Source organism: Aphelocoma coerulescens, chromosome 21, assembly GCF_041296385.1.
Source record: "Aphelocoma coerulescens isolate FSJ_1873_10779 chromosome 21, UR_Acoe_1.0, whole genome shotgun sequence".
Classification (NCBI taxonomy): domain Eukaryota; kingdom Metazoa; phylum Chordata; class Aves; order Passeriformes; family Corvidae; genus Aphelocoma; species Aphelocoma coerulescens.
Genome location: NC_091034.1, coordinates 622626 through 644165, shown reverse-complemented (window position 1 = coordinate 644165; position 21540 = coordinate 622626). Strand labels below are relative to the sequence as shown.

At 47.5% G+C, this 21540-nt stretch overlaps 1 protein-coding gene across 1 annotated transcript; it reads right to left on the bottom strand.

Annotated features, from left to right (window-relative positions):
• Positions 1 to 6: 6 nt before the first annotated feature.
• On the bottom strand, positions 7 to 20798 carry HP1BP3 (heterochromatin protein 1 binding protein 3). The gene is made up of 13 exons (XM_069034727.1): positions 20718 to 20798; positions 13043 to 13242; positions 12533 to 12635; positions 11134 to 11284; positions 10617 to 10776; positions 9440 to 9583; positions 8532 to 8612; positions 6626 to 6780; positions 5819 to 5909; positions 5016 to 5175; positions 2918 to 3029; positions 1862 to 1999; positions 7 to 1143 (listed from the first exon to the last, which is right to left on the bottom strand). Exons 2-13 carry the CDS (start codon positions 13136 to 13138, stop codon positions 858 to 860), a joined length of 1677 nt encoding a protein of 558 aa, XP_068890828.1. The 5' UTR covers positions 13139 to 13242; positions 20718 to 20798; the 3' UTR covers positions 7 to 857.
• Positions 20799 to 21540: the final 742 nt, after the last annotated feature.

Here is a 21540-nt window from a genome sequence, read left to right as displayed (position 1 = left end):
CAGGCCTGGAATCTAGTTTCATTTTATTTTAGCAAACCGCATGTTCTTCACTTATCAACATCTCTACATTAGCAATTGTATAGCTCTCCAACTTCTCTTTAAAAAAGGGTAAACAAGAGGTAACAAACTCAGGCTTTTCATCTCTTAAAAACATTTGAAAGTTGGATTCAAGAAGACTTTGATATATTTTGGTTTTAAGGTACAGATGTGGTGTGGAAACACTAATTCAAATCACCCACCTAACCGAGAGCTGCCCCTTTTGGAGCCCCTCTGGCACCAGACCCTCAGGAGACGCCGGGGATCCGACTCACCAGCCACCCCTGGGCCTGTGGCTCTGAGGAAAGCAGCATCTCGGGGCTCAGTGCAAGTGCTGTATGTACACGGCTCCCTCACGGAAGCGCCAAGGACCTCGGCATGCAGGGAACTAGGGAGGACTCCTCTGCCACGGCACCTTCTCTTTACAGAATCACATTCCCCTGATCATCCTGTTCCTGCTGTCTAAAGATATAAAGATCTTCTTTGAAGAATTGTTTTAAAAGCCAACCCTCCCCCCCAAAACCCACGTGGAACACCATAAATGTACAGATTAGAGACGTCCTAGAAAAGTCCTAAAATTATTGCAGAAAGTAAAGATGACTCGTTCCAGGGGAGGGGCAGGCACGAGGCACAGCATTGAGATCTAACGAATGCTCGGGTTGGTTTGATTTAGTTTTCAGCTTTTCCCCATCATTCAAGAAAAAAAAATTAAAAAAAAATTAAAGAAGTGTTTAAGCATCAGAACTAAAATACAAATGCACGTTGACTTATAAAACAAGATTGTGGATTTGACCATGGGATTCCCTGACACTGGAAACATTTTACTTTTTTGCCCGGAGAGATTTCCTCATGGTGGATTTGCCCTTGGCCGAGGGTTTCACTTCCTTCCTCCCGCTGGCTGCTGGTTTCTTGGAAGAGCTGCCACTGGAGGCTTTCTTGATGGCTGGAGCTGCTGGTTTGGCTTTCTTAGCAGGGGTTTTGACCTTGGGAGGGGGCTTTGCTTTGCCCCGGCGGGCGGCAGGGGTTTTCCTTGGCTTGGGTTTGGACTCTCTTCGCTTCATCGGAGGGGCCCTGCTCCGGGATTTGGGGGGTGGTCTCTTCTGCATCCTGTCAGGAAGAGACAGCACAGGAGCTCAGTGGAGCACAAATGGTACCCAGAGCAGAGCTGCTGTCAGCAATTTGCATAAATGAAGCACATCTTGGCATCCCTGTCCTCTGCCAGCACATTCCATGAACTAAATCCCAAAAAGCAAGAGCTTCGCTGGTAGCTCTGCACTGAGCACTTCCCATCCCCACAGAGCTGCCAGTGAGGCTTCCAACCCCTTTGTTAGGCAAATAAACATGTAAATAATGACAGTGAATCAGTCAGCTGTCAGAACAATTAAGAGCCCTAAGCACTATCTCTCCTCTCTAAATGGGATTTTATTACTTAATAAACAACACTCATATTAAGTCCACATTCTGAGTGAGGTAGGTCTCATATGTGGCTACAGAGCTGCAAATAATTACTGCAGGGAAGATTTTTTTTTTAAGGAAACAAGTACAAAAAGTTTCACACGAAACATCACACTTTCCAAAGCAGGAGACTAAAGGCAACACAAAGAATAAACACAGGCTCTCTCTCATCTGGAGGAGAAAAGAGGAAGGCTTCAAATTGTGGAATTTGGGGGAGGTCAGCATCTCTGGAGCAAGGAATAATCAGAAACTTCTGCCAACACCTGTGAGCAACAGCCTTGTGGACAAGTGACCGCACCTGAGCACTCCACAGCTGTGACAGACACTTATTTCATCCAAAGGAGCCCGCTCATCTCTCATGCTGCCATACCTCTTCTTTGGTGGTGGTTCTTCCTCCTCAGACTCTTCCTCTTCAGATTCTTCTTCCTCCTCAGATTCCTCCTCTTCTTCCTCATCAGATTCCTCAGAATCCTCATCCTGCTGCTTCTCTGGGTAGAGCACATCTGGGCTACAAGAGGGGTCTGGTCAGAGCGTGATTTGCTTCTAAGGATATGACTCCACGGTAGGCAAGCCCTGGGTAACCCTGGCTCTCCCCTGGCACTGCAGCTTCCTGCTAAGGTTACAGCTTTAACCTAATCCAGAAATGCCCTCAGGAATTCTGTGATTGCTGCTATCCCAAACCAAGGTTATTTAGTCTCTGCAATGGCAGACACATGACAGCCTGGGAATGCACCAGCCCTAAGCTGTCCCTTCTCCATTTCCATCCATCGTTGCTCCTTCCCTGCAAACCCAGGGAGAGAAACAACAAAGGGGCAGGATCAGACTGCAGCAGCTGAGCGTGGCTGAAGCTGTGAGGACTCATGTGTGCAATAAAGGGAGCTGGGGAGCACTTCAATGACGCTGCTGCCATTTGGCTCTTCCTGGGACACCAAGGCCCCATCCCTGGGCTCCACATGGCCCAGCACAATATCAGCTCACAGCAGGAGAAGAAAGGCTGGTTTAGACTCAGAGTAGCTAATCTAGGTCATCCTCCCTCCTCCCACCTCTCCTCCCTTAAGGAAGGAACAGCTGGGTCCTGCTCCTTAGGAGCATCCTGGCATGGAGAACCCACCCCACTCCCTGCTCAGGTGAATTGGTTTTAGCACAGGAACACTTAAATAGCCCAGCCTGCAACAAAAACAGCACAACCTGAGAATAGTGAGCCCAGTATTTCTACTGCCCTTAAAAGCTTCCCTTGCCAATGAAGTCAGCTTTCTGTTCACCCAAGTAATGCCATTATCCAGAGCATGGGTGACGATGTGGCAGCTCACCAGTGATTAAACCCTCAACAAACTCCCTGTAAATAGGAGGTTGGCTCATGAACTTCAGCTCTGCTACCTGAGCTGTGCAAAACTCCTGAACATCATTTTACAGCCAAGCTCTTTACCTGGGATAATAAGGGAAGCAAAGCTGGAAGGTTCCACTGAAGCCCTTCCCAGAAATTTGCTCCATCCATCCATTCTTCTCACATTTCTGCAGGGTTCTCTTCAGTAGATGCACTGTGAAATAGAAAAGAAATCAGAGAAAGGTTGAGTTACTATCTTTATCCTCTTGCCTGATCTTACTGCTCTCTGCTGTGCCCTCTGAAATCAGAGCTGAAGTCAGGAAGGGAAATCCTCTCAGTCAATGTTCGACCAAGATACAAGATATTGTTCCTGAGCTCTTGGCAAGAGTGGCTTTAAATTCTCCAAAGGCAGGAGTCAAGAACAGTGCATGTTTCTGATGTCATGATCACGGGGTGCTCCTTCATAAATCATTCGACAGCACTGTGTAACTACTTCTGTCCAAATTTAACCCAGGTCTCAGACTATCCTCCAAAGTATGTTTTAAAACAAGCTTTTACCCTGCTTTTGATCTCAAGTTCTAAATGCTGTATGTGCTGCATCCTTCCCCACACTGCGGTTTTCTTCTTGTTTTGTGTTTTAGAGGGTAAAATATTTGGTCTAGAAATACAACAAATGAACTTCTTATTCCAGTCTTTTATTCCAGACTTTTATTCCAGCCATTCCATTGTGCACTGTGTAAGAATTGTAACTCAGACTGTGCAAGTACAGGGGATCTTTGTCTCTGGCAAAGGGCTGGGGGTGTTTAGTCAGTTCAGAACCATTTTCAGCTCTAATTAGAGGGTCCATTTACATATTGAGCTCCCAGGGAAAAACAAGGTTTGCTCTCAAGCACGTTCCAAAGTTTGTATAACCACAAGGCTGCTTTTACTCTGGGTGCCAAAGATCAATAGCAGCACGTAAATGATTTGACTCCAGTCAAGTCCAGTTCTGAGATGAGGCATAAACTGGGGAGGAGAGCAGAGCTCTGGCTCTGCAGCGTGTACCCGCCTGCTTTTCACATCACACCAGATCTTCCTCCGGTTGCTCTCAGAGCAAAGCAGAGATCATCAAAATTCCTTTTATGTAACGGAAGGAGAAAGAAAACAACAGATTGCAAGCTGAGATTCCTTATCGGCCTTGCAGGAGTGACAAGCACTGGAGGCTGGCTCAATGCAGGCCCTAAGGGCCAGGGACATTTCCAATGGTCTGAAAATAAACCACGCGAAGGCTTAGGAAGCCTGGAAACTCTTTTCCCTGCCCCAAGATTAAGAAGTCACACTCAACATCATCCTAATTGGCAGAAGGCCTCAGGCAGCTTCTTCAGCCCTGGGACCTGTGCTGTGTCAGTAACCCTGCACCAAACAGCTGTGCTGATGCTGTGCTTCAGCTCCAGGTAAAGACTGTGGGATCAGCAATCTCCTCTCTGCTCCCGAGGAATGGCACCAGCTCAGTGACACCATAGGAACAAACTGATCTACGTTCAGGTTTGAGCAGAGACCGCTGTGAGCTCAGCCGCTCTCAAGTGACCTCCAGCACCAACCAACTGCATCGGGGCTCAGCCCAAATAACCCAAATAAGCCATCAGAAGATCTGCTTGAAAGTCTCTGCTCATGCAAAAGTCAAACCAGACATTAGTGTCTCTCCTGGGAACAAAGACATGCCAAATCTCCCTTCCAAATAAAACACGACTGGCTTTTCTCCTTATTTGCCTGACCTTTTAAAAATCAGATCCAAAGTAGGGCCTCAAACAAATTTTGTAAGAGGGGTGCTCATGATTTTTTTTTAAAAGTTAAACTAGGCAAGTTCTTGAAATGAAAAGCAATTAGGAACTGCATTGATGCCATGCTGTCCCTTTCAAAGCAGAGACAGATGAAATCAACTTGGTGATTTAAGAACAATAAAGTACTTGAATACTATTCCCCCTTCCTGGATATAGACAAGAGAATTGTGCATTCTGTCTCAGGAACTGGCCTTTGTCCGGCTTGAAAGGGACTGATGGGAATGAAAACCACAGAGCATCTCTGCAGCACAAAGAGCTGAGCAGCTGCAGCTCCCTGCAAGCTCAACAGAGCAGTTTAAAGGTGCTGCACAGGCACATCTGCAGCTGCAGGACTCTCTTCAGCATGCAGAATAGAAGCCTTACATGGATCAGTACTTTACCCTGGAAGTTGGAGTTGGTCCCTGGGTAATTTTCCAGGATATACTTCTTCAGTGCTGTGGTGGAGCAGGTCTTCGGTTCGTTCATGGCCGCAATAGCAGACAGGATTGCATCTTCCATCAGAGTCCCACCCAGCAGGGGCTTCTCCCCTGATTTCTTCAGCTATTTTCCAAGGAGGAAGAGAAAAGCATCAAGACAAAATTCTCCCAAACCAGGTCAGGACAAGCTCCTCTGCACCAGGTGGGTCGGCGCTCCTGCATTAGCACAGATACGTTTAATATTAAAACACTGCACAGGGAACGCTGCTCTCCCAGCTGTAGTCAGTCAGCTGGCCTGGGGGGCTTTATCAGCAACACCTCACCCCAGCCCCCAAATACACTGCAAGGATGTGGCAGTCTAAGGGCCCATTGCTCAGGGGAGGAAAGAAAGCAAAATAAATCACATCTTTCTCCATCCCACGGACCAAATGTACCCAAGCAACTTCTGTGGCACACACATGAGTAAAAGACACTGCAGGCATCTGGGGTACCTGCTGCACTTCCAGTTAGAGATGGAAAGGAAAGCTTGCCCCACCAGCTCCCTACTGTGCTGGTGAGTCAGAGCTGAGCAGTGCGTGCAGCACGCTCAGCAAGGGAACAGGGGGCTGCTCCTGAAACGGAGACCAAGAGTCCTACTGCTTCATAGCTGGACAGGTGCTGAGCATGCCAGGCTGCTGAAGAAAGGGCTACCCAGTGAAACCAGGGGAGAGGGCGCAGTAACTGACATCCAAGGCTTGTGGTCGACAAAGATGAACTCATTCTCTGACCTGGAATGTCCCAGATGCTCCCTTCCCTGTGATCTGCTCTAACTGGCCCTTCTCTACAGCTCTCTGCAGGGCATTCTTCAGCAGCTGGGGTCTGAAACACAGGAGGAGAAAGCTTTACTGACACACACTGACAGCTCCAAACACAAACAGAGAAACAGCGCTTTGCAGCGTGTGAGCAGAGCAGCACTTAGCGTGTCTGCCTACACGCAGACACTAAATGGAGACCTGTCAGCGAGGCTCGTTACAGAACGCTGCGCTGGGAGCTGCGCGGCAGCGCGTGCTCGGTGTCACGGCACCGCCAGCAGCTCCGGCCACGCAGCCCTGGCAAGGATCCACTCACCTTGAGCAGCACATTTGGATGTGGTGGGCACTCAGTCAGCTCACAGGCAAACAAGGGGCTGATATAACCCTGTTAGAGGTGACACAGGGTTTCCTAGTTTCCTTCCCAAGCCTCAACTCGCTCCGTACAGGTCAGCTTAAAGATTACTGTATGTGTGTGCCGGCTAAAGCATCCAGATCCAAGAGGATGAGACCCTGAGGAGAGGCCTTCACATCCAGGCAGTAAAGGGATGTGGGTGTGGTTAAGGTGTGCAGAGCAGCACTGCTGGTGGTGTCAGGAACAAAGATGGGATGTGGAGGGATGCAGGAAAAGGCGTAGCTTTTCCTGAAGCTTTCCCCCAGGCCCTGCAACTCAGAGCAGCACCTGACTGCTTAAATACCAGACTGAGTCATTGTGAAGTGAGACCGAGCCAGAGGAAGGCCAAGTTTCCCCAATCCTCTGCTTGCTAAAGCAACTCCAGCACTTACCTTATATCTACTTTGAGTTTGGGGTAATACTGAGACACGTATTTTTTGATCAGGCTGTAAGAAGCCTCCTTGGGCTCGCACAGGCGGGTGAAGGCCAGCGGCAAGACGTCCTCCAGCTTCACCTGCTGCTCTGTGCTCGGAGCCGAAGTGCTTTTCTGAAACACACAGACTTTTATGCATCAGCAGGGCCTAAAACTCTGGGTTTCTGAACCAGCAATGCAAATGTGGGGAGAAGTGCTCCTGACATTGGCTGCAGAGCTGGCAACTCAGGTGCTGTAAGGCAGCTCTTTAACAACTTGAAGAGTTTTGCAGCTTAGGTGAAATCCAGCAAATCTGGCTGAATTTTCACAGGAGTTTTAGGAAAACTTTACAAATACAAATTGCTGAGTATCTAAAAACATCTGTAAATTTAATTATTTCCTTCCCCTTGCTATAGACGTTTTTCTCTGCCACCCTTCAATGAGGCAGGAGAAAAATCATAGAATCACAGAATTATTCAGCCTGGAAAAGCTTTCCGAGATCATCGAGTCCAAACTTTAACTCAGCACTGACATATTCACCACCAGACCATGCCCCCCAAGTGCCACATCCATAGGTTTTTTGAAGACTTCCAGGGATGGTGACTGCCTGGATCCCCTGTGCCAATGCTTTACAACCCTTTCTGTGAAGATGATGATACGTGCTGACACGAAACTTAAAGCTCATCAAAGACAGAACTTGTTTACACAAATCAAATCTTCCCCAAAACAAACAGCTAAACAGGAGTCCTTTTTTTTTTTTGAAATAACGCAATAAAATCTTGATTGAAGCCAACATTCCATTCTGAGTTTTCCTACACCCCTTTTGTTGCTATGAGAGGGGATAATCAGGGAAAAATGATCTGTTCTTTATACAGAAAATGCGCTGAAGTTCAGTGATTTGATGCTGAACAGCAGCTCTGCAAACAGTGCAATGGGTGAGGGAGCTGCTCCCCTGCCAGCTGAATTCATCCAAAACCTTTGTTTTGCTGCAGCACAGAGAAAGTAACTGGGAACAAAGACACCCATATGCTGCAGAGAGGTGATGTGTCAGCAGGTATCAGGTGCCTTGCTCATGCTTCTCGTGGAGCCAGTGAGCTCTGTTTAAAAAGTTCCACTGCAGTTAGTTTCCTCCAGGGCCTTACAGCAAGTGTGTGAACATTTCCTTCAGTTTTAGGGCTTCTGGTCTCCCCAGGAGGCAAGAGATGAGCAACAAGGTGTTACCTGTCTAACTTCACCTGTCTAGTCCCAAGGGGTTGGCAATTCCAGCTAAACATTTTGTAACTGCAGCGTTAGGAATGGGTTTCACACACTCAGCACAGCATGGAGTGGAGCTCAGCAGTGCTGGAACCACAACTAACTGTGAAGCTCAAAAAACCATCCCCTTCACATTACTCCCCAACAACACCCAGCATCAGCAGCTTTCTTCCAGAAGTCTTAGGATATTTTCCTCTTTCTCCCTCTGATCTCACAGCTGATGGGAAAACATTCCTCTCAGTCCTAAAGACTGGAGTCTTCTCTTTATCCACACAATGGATAAAACACATGCAGGAGTAGCATAAAACTGTATTCCAATACCTGAAAGGCACCTCCCTCTACCAGGTAAAGACAGACAAAGAGTTTCATTGTTATTTAGTTTTCTGCCTCTGAACCAAAGCCTAAGGGGTTAATGTAAACATTTTAAGACTATGATTTTGATCATTCGACTTGTGTTTAGTTCCTCATAGTAGCTTTCTGATTCTGGTGCCAGTGGAATGGGTGTTTTAATTGCTGTACTTGGGGAGTAAAAGCACAGCAAGGAGGAGAACACTGCGTTGAGAACATTGGGTAAGGTACGTGTGCTTCAGAGCAATAAATTTCTGAGTGTTGTTTAAAATGATCCATCTTACCTTTCTGTCTCTGGCTTTTGGAACAGTTTTTCCTGCATTAGACACCACCACAAAGCTCCCAGAAGCTCCCTTTCCTTTCACCTGGTTCAAGAGAAAGTCCATTTCAGTCCTTAACAGCGTAACTCAGAACACTAACAACCTGAGAGAGACTTGCAGACATCATGATGGAGATTTTGAATGCACTGTCACCCTGCAGTGGGTTCTTATGGCAGAGGCCTGATTTGAACCCACTGAAACTTCAGTAAGATCAGAAACTGCAGCCAGACATTAGGACATACTCTGCTGTCCTGACCAGGAGGTCCTGACAGATAACACAGGCATAAATTACAGTGTTAAAACCCACACTGCTGGGTTCACATGCTGCTGCAATGCTGTGTGACACAACACCCAGAAACTGCCATGAATTGCACAAAAAGCCAACTGTGCCAAGTATGTGACTGACACAACAGTGCTGAAATCCTGCCAGTGTCCAACACAGCAGAGACAGAGGTTGATAAACCTCCACGAGGGCGAACACGTTCATTCCACAGACCTGCTAATGGAGTTAAGAAATTCCTGTGCAGTTCCCAGAATCATGGAATGGTTTTGGCTGGAAGGGATCTCAAAGATCACCCAGTTCTACCCCCTGCCATGGGCAGGGACACCTTCCACTATCCCAGGTTGCTCCAAGCCCCATCCAGCCTGGCCTTGGACACTTCCAGGGATCCAGCGGTAGCCACAGCATCCCTGGGCACTGTGTGCCAGGGCCTCCCCACCCTCCCAGGGAAGGATTGTTTTCCAGCATCCCGTCTAACCCTGTTCCCTGGCACTCTGAAGCCATTCCCCCTTGTCCTGTCACTCCAGGCCCTTGTAAACAGTCCCTCCTCAGCAACGCCGTCTCCAGTGCTGCTCCACAAAGCAGCTCTTACCTGCCTGATGATTCCCCTCTCCAGCTCCCTTTTCAGTGCTTGCTTCAGGAGGTATCCCCTCCTCTCCAGCTCCAGGGAAGGGTATTTGTGGATGATGTATTTCCGTATTGCAACGACCGAGGCACCGCTCTTCTGAAAGCAGGCCTGAAACAGAAACAAAACATTAGAAACCACTTGCACTGGAATTACCCTGAGTGGGGCTGGGAGAACACAGATTGGACTGATGCACACAGGCCATCATCACAGGATGCCAGGGCTGGCCTCTTCCCCACTGTGACTCAAGTATAAAACATGACTAACAAAATACTTAACTTTCCCCTCCTGAGTAGCTGAAGAGTAACACAGACAACAGAAAAGCAGCACAGCAAGCACATATCTACTACTCCCCTGCTCTGAAGCACTCACATGGAATGGCTTAAAATACAGTCACCTTTGGGTAAATCTAATGCTGCACAACTGATCTCCTAACACATTTTAATGTCAGACAGAGTAATCATTAAGTCGGAACAAGCTGCCAATTATATTTTTAATAAGATGGAGGACTGACATTAGTAAACTAGCAAAAAACAGAAGGTGAAGTTCATCTTTTGAAGATAGATGGAAAGGCCATCTTGCAATTAAGGCTGGTGGAGTCCAGGCCTCCTCTAAAGGGAGCAACCAAGCCTTGAGGGGAGAGGAGCAGCACAGCTACAACAGCACAGATTTCCTCTTACAATCAGGAGGGATAAAGTAAACCAAGACCACTTTAGAATGCAGGGTTACAGTACCTCCATCTGTCCTGACTTAGAGCAAGTTAAGGCTAAAAAAAAAGCACATGTATCAAATAGATGGATGAATCCAGGTAAATGAAGTTAAATGTGGCTAGGAGGCACAGCAAACAAAATGATGACAGCAATCAACCAGGTTATGCCATCCTAGCTGTTCCCCATAATGTAATTAGGGAGGGAAACGAATTCTAAACAAAGAAATCAGCCATAGGGCCCCTCGTCATCCTCATGGACTCACACGTCAGCTCCATGGGCTTCCAGGCACAAGCACACCCATCTTACACACTCAGCTTCCTGCTAGCACACATCAGCCACCTGCACCTCAGCAAGCTGAAATCGTGTGGATTAGGACATAAATTGTTCTGCTTTGTGACAGATGAATAAAAACCACACATTTGCGTCCTGCTTACCTTGATGGCCTCGGTTAAAATCGCATCCATTTTGGGCCGGGAGGTGGCTGCCATCTGAGTCTGCTTCTGTGCCCGAGCCAGCTGGCTGGCAGAGAGTGTGGCCCATGCAGGGATGGTCTTCTTCACCTTCTTCTCCTTCTCCTTAGACTGATCCTTCTCGCTTAGGGAAAATACAGAGCAGTAGTAAGACAAGAGGCACTAAAACAAGCCAACAAGCAGTACGAGAACAACAACAAAAAAGCCCAGAACATCTGACATTATTTAAATTAACATAACTTAAGGAATAGTTTGATGTTTCTATTAGTAAAAAAGAGATCTCGTATCAATATTCAGCCTCACATGTTTGAGAACAGCAGCTACATGTGATCAGTAGCTTCTTCCTGAGAAGTATCTTAAGGAGAAGCACCTTAAGGCATTCACTTCCTCCATCTCTCCCACTATCTTTTCTCTCTGTAGAACCTGACTTCCCTTCAGAATCCTACCCAAATCCCTGAATTCAGCACCAAGCAAGCCTTACTCCTTTTTGGTTTCTTCTGAGGACTTTGTTTCCTCCTTCCCTTCATTCTCAGGTTCCTTTGGCTGTTCTGCTTCATTGGATGCAGCAGGCAGGGTTTCAGTCTCTTGCTCCTCCCCAACAGATGCAGATTCCTCAGAGGTGACTTCTGCATCTAGAAAATGTGAAAAAGCATCAAATCACTGTCTAAACCATCTTTTATTCTTTAGGAAGGCAGAGGGAAAAAAAGCCAAACTAAAGATCACACCCCACTAATTATTTTCCACCAATTTCTTTTCACTTATTTAAATGTGTTATTTAAAAGCAATGTAAAAAGAGAAGAAAAGTACTGAAAAGAAAAGTACTGAAAGAGCTTCAATAAAGGTGCAATCAGCCCTCAAATGCCAGGATAACTGCAAACAACATCATGCAACATTTTCACAATTAACCAGTTCCACCAGCGTTCTCCTCTTAACTCCACAAGCTGCTGTTGCAGACAGGCCTGGGATTCTAAGAAGGAGCTTTGCTTATGACCCAGCTGTTTTCAAATACAAAATCACCTGAAGGATAATTACAATTCCATCACATTTTTCCAGACCTGGCAAAGCTTTAGGTGGCACGTGCATTGGCGGGAGCACTTGTATATCAGAAGGATCAAATCCAGTCAGAAATCAACTTACCAAGGAAATAAAAAGTACATAAAAGCATATTTAGCTGAGAACAGAGACTGGGCTGCCTACTAGATGAGATCCATATAAACTGAAATTCCACACTTTTTGGATAAAGAACTGCCCACCAACACTGCTGTGTGCAGCTTAAGCATTTCTGATACATTCCTGTCCATAGCTTTCCCACAGAGGCATTTAAAATGTGCAGTGAATTAAGAGTCAGTTTTGTAGGTACTTTTTTAAATTGTGACACCAAAGAGGACAAAGTCAGTGAAACCAGCTGACTGTAGTAGCGAAATGACACATTCTGGGACACTGAGGCCAAGCTGCTAAGACAGGGCACGTTAATATCAGACTAGATTTCATGACACATCATGGTAAAACATTTTTGCTCAGAAAAATAGAGAAAAAAAATTGAATACTTTGTTTTTCCATTCATTAACTACACCTTTTTACCTCAAACCGTCTTTCTGACACTACTGAAACGTCATAATTTCTTCATCCTAAAGGATGTGCAAACTTAAAAGGGACCATATTTGGCCATATTTTCATGTCTGGAGTGATACAGGGTATAAAAGACAAAACAAATGGGTTCAGACTGCAAACAGTGTCTGCAAAACACAAATCCTGGAAAACCCTGTGACAGGGAGCCAAACATTAACAATATTTTCATCCTGGCTGTAGGGTTTTCCAGGAGTTTCAGACCCAGTCAATGTTTGGATATACATTAATCCCCTCTAGAACTATGACTGTACCTGCTTTGACCTCTTCCCCTTCGGCAGGTTTGCTTTTGGGAGGAGTTTCCCGGGAAGAAGCATTCACCGAGCGACGGATTGGCATCGTGTCGTCTTCCACTTTCTACAGAAAGCACATGAAAATCAGCACAGATGCTGGGAAGAATTGGAAAGTTTTGAAACGGGATTAAAATAAAGCAGCATAGGTAGAAATATTCTGGTTTGGATTTTTCGTGATGTTAAAAGACAGTAGCCCTCAAACCAGCTTCTTCAAAGCTTACTAGGAGAGGATAGTTCCACATTTTATGGTTATAAAAGAAATAATTTCAATTCCAAATTAAATGAGATGAGCATTTGAGGATTTTGACAGACACATCATCTCAGGGAAAGCAGGGAAGGGGAAGCAGAGTTTGTTAGACTCCCAACTGAGTTTCCTAGAAGCAGGGGAGAAAGAGTGCTGAGTAACCTTCAGCAGGACTGGAAGTCAAGGACTGATCCAAGGGCAAGCTTGGAGAAAGGGCCAGCCCCTACCTCACTTAACTTGTCCGTGTGGATCAGCTGAGCTCCCGTTAAGAGTGGAAGCGCCTTATGATGCACGGGTTCAGCTTCAGACAGATCAGTCGACATTTATATTAATTTCTAGCCCCAAGTGCAGGTAACAGTGTGGAGCCCTAGGTTTTAACCCCAAGGACTTTTTCCTAATGGTTTTCACAGTGCAGTGAGGAGTCAACCTAAAGTACAGAAAAGATGTGGTGTGAAAATTAACAAAACAAAAACATCTACATCCACGTATCTATCAAATTAAAGATTAAAAAGAAAAGGATAAATGACTTACAGCTCATGACTAACACAACTGACAAGCAACACTTGCATTCCACAAAGGTGCTAAAACATGTATGCAAACTGGAGAGCTATGGATGGAGCAGAAATGGGAAAGGTGCAAGCCAAACCCACTCCATTAGAACATGGCTGAAAGATAAAAAGGCTCTTTAAGTTAAGGGCAAGCATTAATGAGAAGCAGCCATTGCACTGTGCCCTGAGTGAGGGAACTGGTCACTCAGTGGCTTTGGGTAAAAGCAGGAGCTGGCACGTGGAGCTAAGGAATGACACCATCACATTTGTTAGGCAGAAGATACAAGCATTGGGAAGCCAAGCCATGCCCCCCCAAACTAAACCCCATGCAATTTAAAGAAATGAGGGAATCTTTTGACCAAAACATGACAATCAGAAGAGCAGTCTCCATGCCTTCTACCAGAAAACGTAAGCTTGCCAAAGCTCTGCTCCAAACACATGCACTGTCATGGATAACAAATGGGTTAAGCTTAGTTTAACTCTCATCAAGTCTTGCCACTTACTACTATTAAGCTTTTACAGCCTTTCTTACCTGCTGCCCATCTGCCTGCACTGGCCTTTCCTAAGGAGCGGGGCTCCACTAATTCCATCACAAAACTGGGATTCATTAGCTCATTCACTTCCTCTCAGCATCCCCTTTAAAAACCTCAGGAGCAAAGCCTCACCTCCAGCAAACCACAGCTGGACCTGTCCCAATTCCATCCAAAGATCAAGCTCCAGCCTGCCCTCCTCCCTTCCTTACAGAGAAACAGCCAAATGCTCCCATTTTCACCTCCTCTGGATGTTTCCTTTTGCTCAGAAGGCAGGCACTTACTATAAACTTTCACTTTCAACAGGTATTTCCCCAGCCTGAGTGTTTTCCTCTTGAACAGAGACCCAGCATCAGCCCCAGCCCTGTTTTCAAGCTGACTTTCACCAGTTTCAGCACTGCACTCCCCATTGCACAGGTGGATGCTCTGTACCACACCAACACCAGTTCTTGCCCAAAAACACAGTCCTGTCATTACTCAGCAGTGGGGATCCCTAATCAGTCAGAGACACTTCTGACAGGAACTGAACAGTCACTCTGAAAACCCATACGGAACTGGTCCTGTCTCAGCACCAAGGAAAGCAAAGCCCAACTGCACTGGAGGTTTTCGTCTGAGGCAAAACAGAAAAATAAAAACACACCACATGCCAAAAGCAAAATAAAAAGAGATGAATGAAGGTTTCTTGTGAAATGTCTGAATGTGAAAATATACTGCCTGCCAATTAGAATATACAGAATATAGCACAGCACTTAAAAAACAAAAAAAAATGGCCTATTTTAAGGGACCTTCCTTTCTCAAGTGTGGAAAGTGAAAGGGAAAAAAAATGAAAATTTTCACCAGGCTTCAGCTCAATATCCAGTGTTTAGCCCTTTAAGAAAATGCCAGAATTTTGACGTGAGTCCTAAAATAACCAATTACGGATTCCCCCTCAGGGAAATCAGTTGGGGGCTACAAAAGAAGCATTCCCTGGGATTAAATACGCACACAAGCCGCACTGTGGCTGACATGGTCCTGGGTTTATTTGTTTTTAAACTGTGTGACCTGCAAGACACACGCATGAAAGCAGTACTCCCAACTTTGACTTAAAATTCCCCAAGTTCTGAAAACCCCTTTGTTTAGATCAGTGTATAAACCACTGATGTCTTTTTGCTCTCAAGAGTACAACTTAACACAGCACAATTCTTCACTTCTGTGCCTACAATACATGCCAACAAGCTGGTATCCAGCAGAAATTCAGAGTGGCTTGTTGATTCCCTCTGTGTTCCCAGGCATGGATCATATCCTGCTCAAAAGGCCCAGGGAATCAAAGGGGCAGGAGGATAATCTCCTCCTGACTGCAAAGCACTGATGGTCTCCAGGGGTGAAGTCAGAAGCCCCACCTTGTGAGAGCATCCACGCAGGGACTGTGCCTGCTCAGCCCATTTCTTTCCACAGTGGTTTTCCGCACTGAGTATGAAATATCAACCACAATCAGGCCTGAATTCAGTTCCTCAAAAAGATAAAGCAAAAAAAGAAAGTTTTGCAACGACAATGCAGAAAACCTCATTCCCCTCTCCAAATAAAACTGATCTGTGTAATGGGAAAATCAAGTCACCCAAACCAACTGTTACCTGGACACGCTATTTCAAAAGACAACTTAAACGGGAACCACAGCTACAACCACAAGCATCACTCAATAAAAAATTGAAAGTAACAACTGTATTTTGCATTTACACAAACATCAGACAAACGTTGTGCCTTGAAAGGGGATACAGGCCACCAGCTGAGGATGCAGTTTTCAAGGTGGTTCTTGAGTAACTCTAATGAACATTTAAATCTGATCAACTGTCAGAAAAATATAATCAGATCAGCAGTGAAAACACCACCAGGACGCTAACCTTCACCAAAGTACAGAAAGTTACTCCTCATATAGTTACACCCCTTTTTCTACAGGAACTCTGCAGGTTCACAGGCTCCCAAACTATCACGAACTATTTATTCCAAAGCAGGTAATCCAGCAAGGAGCTGATAAACAACAACCCCCCCTAAATTTCTGGATTTCTAGATGAGCAGGAATGCGTCCAGTCTCCCAACTCAGGGAGTAGCTACTAACAGAAGATCCAAAGGTACAGGGAGTTTTTCTGGAACTACTCCGAACACCTACAGCAATTTCCTCCTGAACTATCACATCATTAGGAATAAATAAGGGAAGGCTTCAGGTGAGACACATTTTTGATATTTCTGAAGTGTGGAGTCCCCCTACTAATGCAAGAGACACAAGAATGTTAAAAAAAAAAAAAATTGGCTGAGTTACAGAATTTCTGCTGGCCGTAAGATTATCTCAGCCTTCAATCTCCTTTGAGGGAAAATCCTTCAGGATAAATTAGGCTTTGAATGTGGCAATCCAAGTGTCAGGCTGGCAGAAACTCCAACTCACAGGGACTCAGGGTAGGGTGAGCAGGCTGAAAACAAATATGCAATGGAAAAAACAAGGAAGTGTATCCAATCCTGGGCCAGCGGGGTGTCCCCTTACTGTCACACGACACGTAGGGGTGACTGATGTACATAGATGTGACTGGGTACAAAGTACATGACACCGGCCTAGAAATGAGGTCAAAAAGGGCTAAAAAAAGGCTTTATGCACTTGCAGGTTTGAAGGCAGGGTGTCAAGGGATACAAATCCAACAGCCTGACAAGTGATGCAAGCAAGAACAACTGTTTGTTATCAGAAAGCCTTAAAAAGCAAAGTAAAACTGGGTTTAAAACCCATGCTATTGAATATTGACAGTTATTTACTACTCTATAATGCACAAGAGCATTTAAATGACTTGGAAACTGAAGGAAAAAGCACAGGAAATGTTAATGTTTTTGCAGAGGGCAAAACCCATCACCTTCCAAATTGCAAGCTGCACAACTCTTCCAAGGCTTTGTCCCCCTGAAATCCTCAAAGCTCTTCCCTAAAAACCCAGCCCAGGCAGCCGATACTTTATCAAACCCCCAGTATCCATATGGTCACACTATATCATCCAGCAACGACTTGGATACAAATGTGTTTTACAAAATGTGTCTGTCAGCTGGTGCTGTCACTGCCTGCTCACTGAGGTGTTCCAGCACTCTGCCTTTGGCTTTTCCAGCTCATGGAGCTGCCTGTGGTCTCGGCTACGATCAGCCCAGGAGCACTTAGTCATTTAAACCAGCCCGAAGTCCTGCAGATTAATAAAATATGTTACTGAATAAAGAATACAAAGTTAGTTCCAACTTCTGATCCTCATTTGCCAACCCACTTGTGTGTGGCTGAGCGCAGCTGGCATTCCCATCACCTCTGTTGCAGCCAACAAGTTTTGTCCTGATTCTTAGAGCCACCATTCCCCGGGATGTGTCCCAGCTCCCTGGAATTTCCAGCTCCAAGGGCTGTATTTGCAGCTCTCCTACGGCGAAGGCTCTCAGGGATCTGTTCCAGGCTACCTGAGCCCCACGCTGCTGCAGGCTGCACAAAGCAGCTTGTTTCAATTAACCAGGAATAGTGGTCCAGCACACACATCCAAGAGCTCCCCGCTTGCCAGGCAGCACATTCCTTGGCCTGTCTGTGTTACAGTGTCCATTTCCATCCGCTCCTTCCCTATATGGGGTTAGAGGGGGAACAACAAACCCCATGTACCTCAGGATTCAGGGGAGAACAGCAAAAATCCTTCACACTTCTAGCATCCAACCGCAGGAATTCCTACACTCAGAGACTCAAAGGAGGGTTTTTTAAGCCTGAAGATATATTTCCATTTGAAAACATTTTCATTCAGCATTGAGTTTGAGCCTCTGACTCCAAACGCCACGAATGCAACCCAGCTTACACCTTGCCTGTCCTGATTTTTACAGAGCACAGCAAAAATTAAACTCTGACTTCTGTGCACACAGATGCTGCTTTCACTGAAAAAAAAAAAAAATAAAAAGAAAAAAAAGAGGCACAATACTAGAGTGAAACTGATGCTCCCAGCCAGGGCTGAGCTTAGCACTTGTCTCTGTTAGGGTCCAACACCAGCAACCCCAAGCCAGCTCAATCCCCACAGATGTTTATTAAAACAGCAGTAACCACCCATGCCTCACCTCCACTGTTCTCCACACAAAGAACACGAGCTCAATAGAAAACCACTACAGGTTTCAGATTCTCCATCAATCTCTGACTTGCACAGAAGACAGTAAGAACAGATCCTTTCCGTTGCCTGGATTATTTTCCATTCCTACACCCAAGAGTTTTTCCTCACGTCCCCAAGCAGCCACAGCCAGCGAGCAACTTAAATTACACCACCATCATACCTAAAACTCACAGAAACTTCAGCCAAGGGATTAATATGAAGCAGAATTTCTGCCTGCATGGCTGTCTCAAAATAATCCCTCTCTGCACTGATGCTCAGGATCATGATGGTGACAAGCTCTAAGGAACAACAGTTTTGAACAGTTTTTGGCTAGAATGGCCCTTGATCCAAATTCTCCACACTCTGCCACAAGCCACTGAAGGATGAAATTGCCCCCATTAGAGTGCACAGGGCTCAGCTTTAAGTTGAAAACAAGGTCAGGTCACAAAGTTAAAACAACTCCAGCATGAAAATCCCCTGCTGAAAGTTTTCATAGCCTTGGATAAAATATCTTAATTCAGGATCCAACTTCATGAATTTTGACAAACTGCTGACACCTGAATGAAAATTTAGGCTGCAAATGTTACATACCAGGGTTTGAACCCTCTACAGGCCAACTCCTCCTTGCCTAGATAGAGTACATTTAAAACCACTGTATAAACCCTCCTCCCAACTACTACTTATTCAGCCATCATTTTTTATTCTACAGACAAAACTATACATGATAAAAACCATTATTTCATTGCAGTCTGTAAGAAAACTACCCACACCTCCCATTATAGTCCATCAATGTAAAACTTCTATTCTCTCTCACAGAAGTTTAAATCCTCAGACGACCCCAGGTTACTTGTAACAAAATGCTGCCGAAAGATTTACATGCCACTTTTTGCTGAAAGGGAAAAAAAACCACAAGAAAAGATATTCCAAAGACAAAAACAATTCAAGGAGCTTCCGCCTGATGAATGTGCATGATGTATTGAGAGTACAATTAATTAGCAAGCACACACAGGGAAAAGGGGGAAAGCTCCAAAAGCCACTTTTTCCCAAGGTATTTATACCAACTTCTTCCCCCCCAACAGGAATTATGTGGTTTTTTGTTTTTTCTCTACTCATTCTTGATTTCCAAGGATCTCCCACTCTATCCAACAATTTTTTGGAGTCTCACCTGAGGAAGGTCTGCGCTCTCCTGCCCAGTCCATCAAACATCTCCACTCCTGAACTGCACTCACCTCCCTCTCTCACTGCTCTCATGGAGAAGGGACACTGTTTACAAACACAAGCACTTCCGAACCTTTCCCGCCTCAATGGCAGCTGCTTGCCAAAGACTGCTGGCCAACTCTTTCTTGAATATGCTAAAAATACTATTTATGGTCAAAGCAAACAAAAGTCACGTGGTGGGAAATCAGAGTGCAACACTTACTCAATAGTTAGATAAGAACTGGAAAGTGACACACTTGCTAACCCAGAAATAATTCAGTAGGGCTCCGAAGTGCTACTAAGAACTGAGAAATACCCAAGTACACAGCTATAAGCAAACTATCCAAACTATCGGTCTCTGCTACACTGTATAAAGGAGCGAACACACCCACAATCCCACATTATCCAACTTTTCTTCTCCTGCAGCAAAGGCTGGGCAGTTCCCCAGGGATTAGCAGACAGTGGGGGGTGGGAAAACAGTTAAAATACACGCGGGAAGGATTTGTTCTGAACAGTGCTCTTGGTCTGGAGCTGTCCTCAGGTGGAGCAGGAAAGAGCCTGGCAAGAGCCACCCCAGTTTACAGCTGCTCTTTGTCTCCTTAAATATTTGCGATGTTTTACCCGAAAGCACCCCGCAGCCTAGAGCGGCAAGGATAACGATACAGGAATGGAAGCCTGTCTGGAACAGCCCCATTCCAGACTGGAATTTAACACCCTTCTCTACGGAGAATCTGTGCGCTCCGGGGAGGAGGGTGATGAGCGCTCCCTGAGCAGGGTGCGAGCACCTGGGCGCAGGGAGGCACTCGGAAGTGCCCGGGAGCCTCACACGTAGGTCTGTATCCATCGCTATCAGCGCCGAGGGGGATTAGGGACCTCTTTTGGGAAGCGGAGCCACACCGGAGCCAGACTGAGGTTCCCCTCGAGCGGTGGCACTTCTCGGGCGCTGAGGAAGTGAGTTAGTGCAGGAAAAAGCCCCAGCCACCGCACAGCCAAGCAGCCGAAAGGCGGGAAGGCCGCGGCGGGAGCCAAGGCGCTCCCTAAGTTTATAAATAGCGATTATTTATTGTGTCGCGGCCCTGTCAGCCCCTTCCACCGCTGACCTTCCCCGGGGCTCGCCCTGTGTCGGCGGGACGGGAGAGGCGCGTTTGGGGCGTGTTTGAGCCCCGCAGCTCCTTTGTGAGGGGCCACGGGCCCGCACCCCGCCAGGCCCCGCCGGGCCCGGCGACACCCGAGGCCCGGGGCCGCCTCCTCGGGCCTGCGCCGGGCCGAGCCCACCGCGACATCGCGCCGTGTCCGCGCAGCGTGTCGCGACTCCCCGTCACGACACCCCCGTTGCCCCAGGCCTGTCAGGGCAGGGAGGGCGGGGGGGTGGGGGGGGGACGCGCTGAGGGCAGTTCCGGGGCCCCTCCGGCGGCGCCGCCAGGCCGCCCCCGCGCCTCGCGCGCAGCACCCGCGGCCTCCCGGGCGCGGCCCCGTGTCCCGCCCGGCGCGGCGCCGGGGGCGGGCGGGGCCGGGACTCACCGGGCCCGGCGGACACAAAGCGGCGGCGCCTCCAATGGCGGCGGCGGCGGCGGCGGCGGGAGCGGGGGGGGCGGCCGAGGGGCGGGGCCGCGCGGGGGAGGCGGGGCCGCGGCGGGGGCGGGGCCGGGCGGGGCCGGCGGCCAATGGGAGGCCGCGGGCATTTTTCGAACGCCGGTCCCCGCCCGAGCCCCGCCGCCTCCACGTCGCGCGGGGGGGGCGGGGCTGCGCGCGCTTCCCGCCACTGCCGCGCTGAGGCGATTCCCGCCTGCTGGGGTCGCTGAGGGGGCGAGAGCTGGCCCCGGGACTCGCCTCAGCCCTGCCGGGCTGGGACCGCCCCGCCGAGCCCTCAACTCAGCCCCCTTGGATCCTCACCTCTGCCCTGCCAGGCTGTGATCGCCCCTCCGCCTGCTCAGCCCTGCCAGAGCCGTGTGGACGCGTTCCTGTGTCACCTGCTCCAGGTGACCCTGCCTTGACAGGGGTTTGAACTGGATCTTCTCCAGAGGTCCCTTCCAACCCCAACTATTCTATGATTCTGTGGGTGGCCGTGAATTCCCGTTCCGGACCACTCCAGCCTGTATCTCACCTCCAGACTCTTGCTTCGCCCTCCTCTCACTCTGCGGTGTTCCCAGTGCCGCCTTCCCTTTGCCTCAGCCGCTTCACCCCCATCCCTCATTAGCTGTGTAATTACTGCCTGCCGCAATCACACCAGTCCCAGTGCCGAGGTCTGGCTGCAAGCTGGGAATTTTCTGTCACAACACGCTCACAAGTTCTCACATGTGGGAAGGATCCCTTTCCTGAGGATGCTTAGCTCTGTTTCAGGCAG

Bases quoted from the DNA above. Each gene is read 5' to 3' on its own strand.
- HP1BP3 (XM_069034727.1), bottom strand. From the start codon at position 13,138: ATGTCGACTGATCTGTCTGAAGCTGAACCCGTGCATCATAAGGCGCTT. The intron at 5,910-6,625 runs GTAAGTGCTGGA...CCTGTGTTTCAG, and splicing joins AAACTCAAAGTAGATATAAG to ACCCCAGCTGCTGAAGAATG. The intron at 2,000-2,917 runs GTAAAGAGCTTG...CCCCTCTTGTAG, and splicing joins TGCTTCCCTTATTATCCCAG to CCCAGATGTGCTCTACCCAG.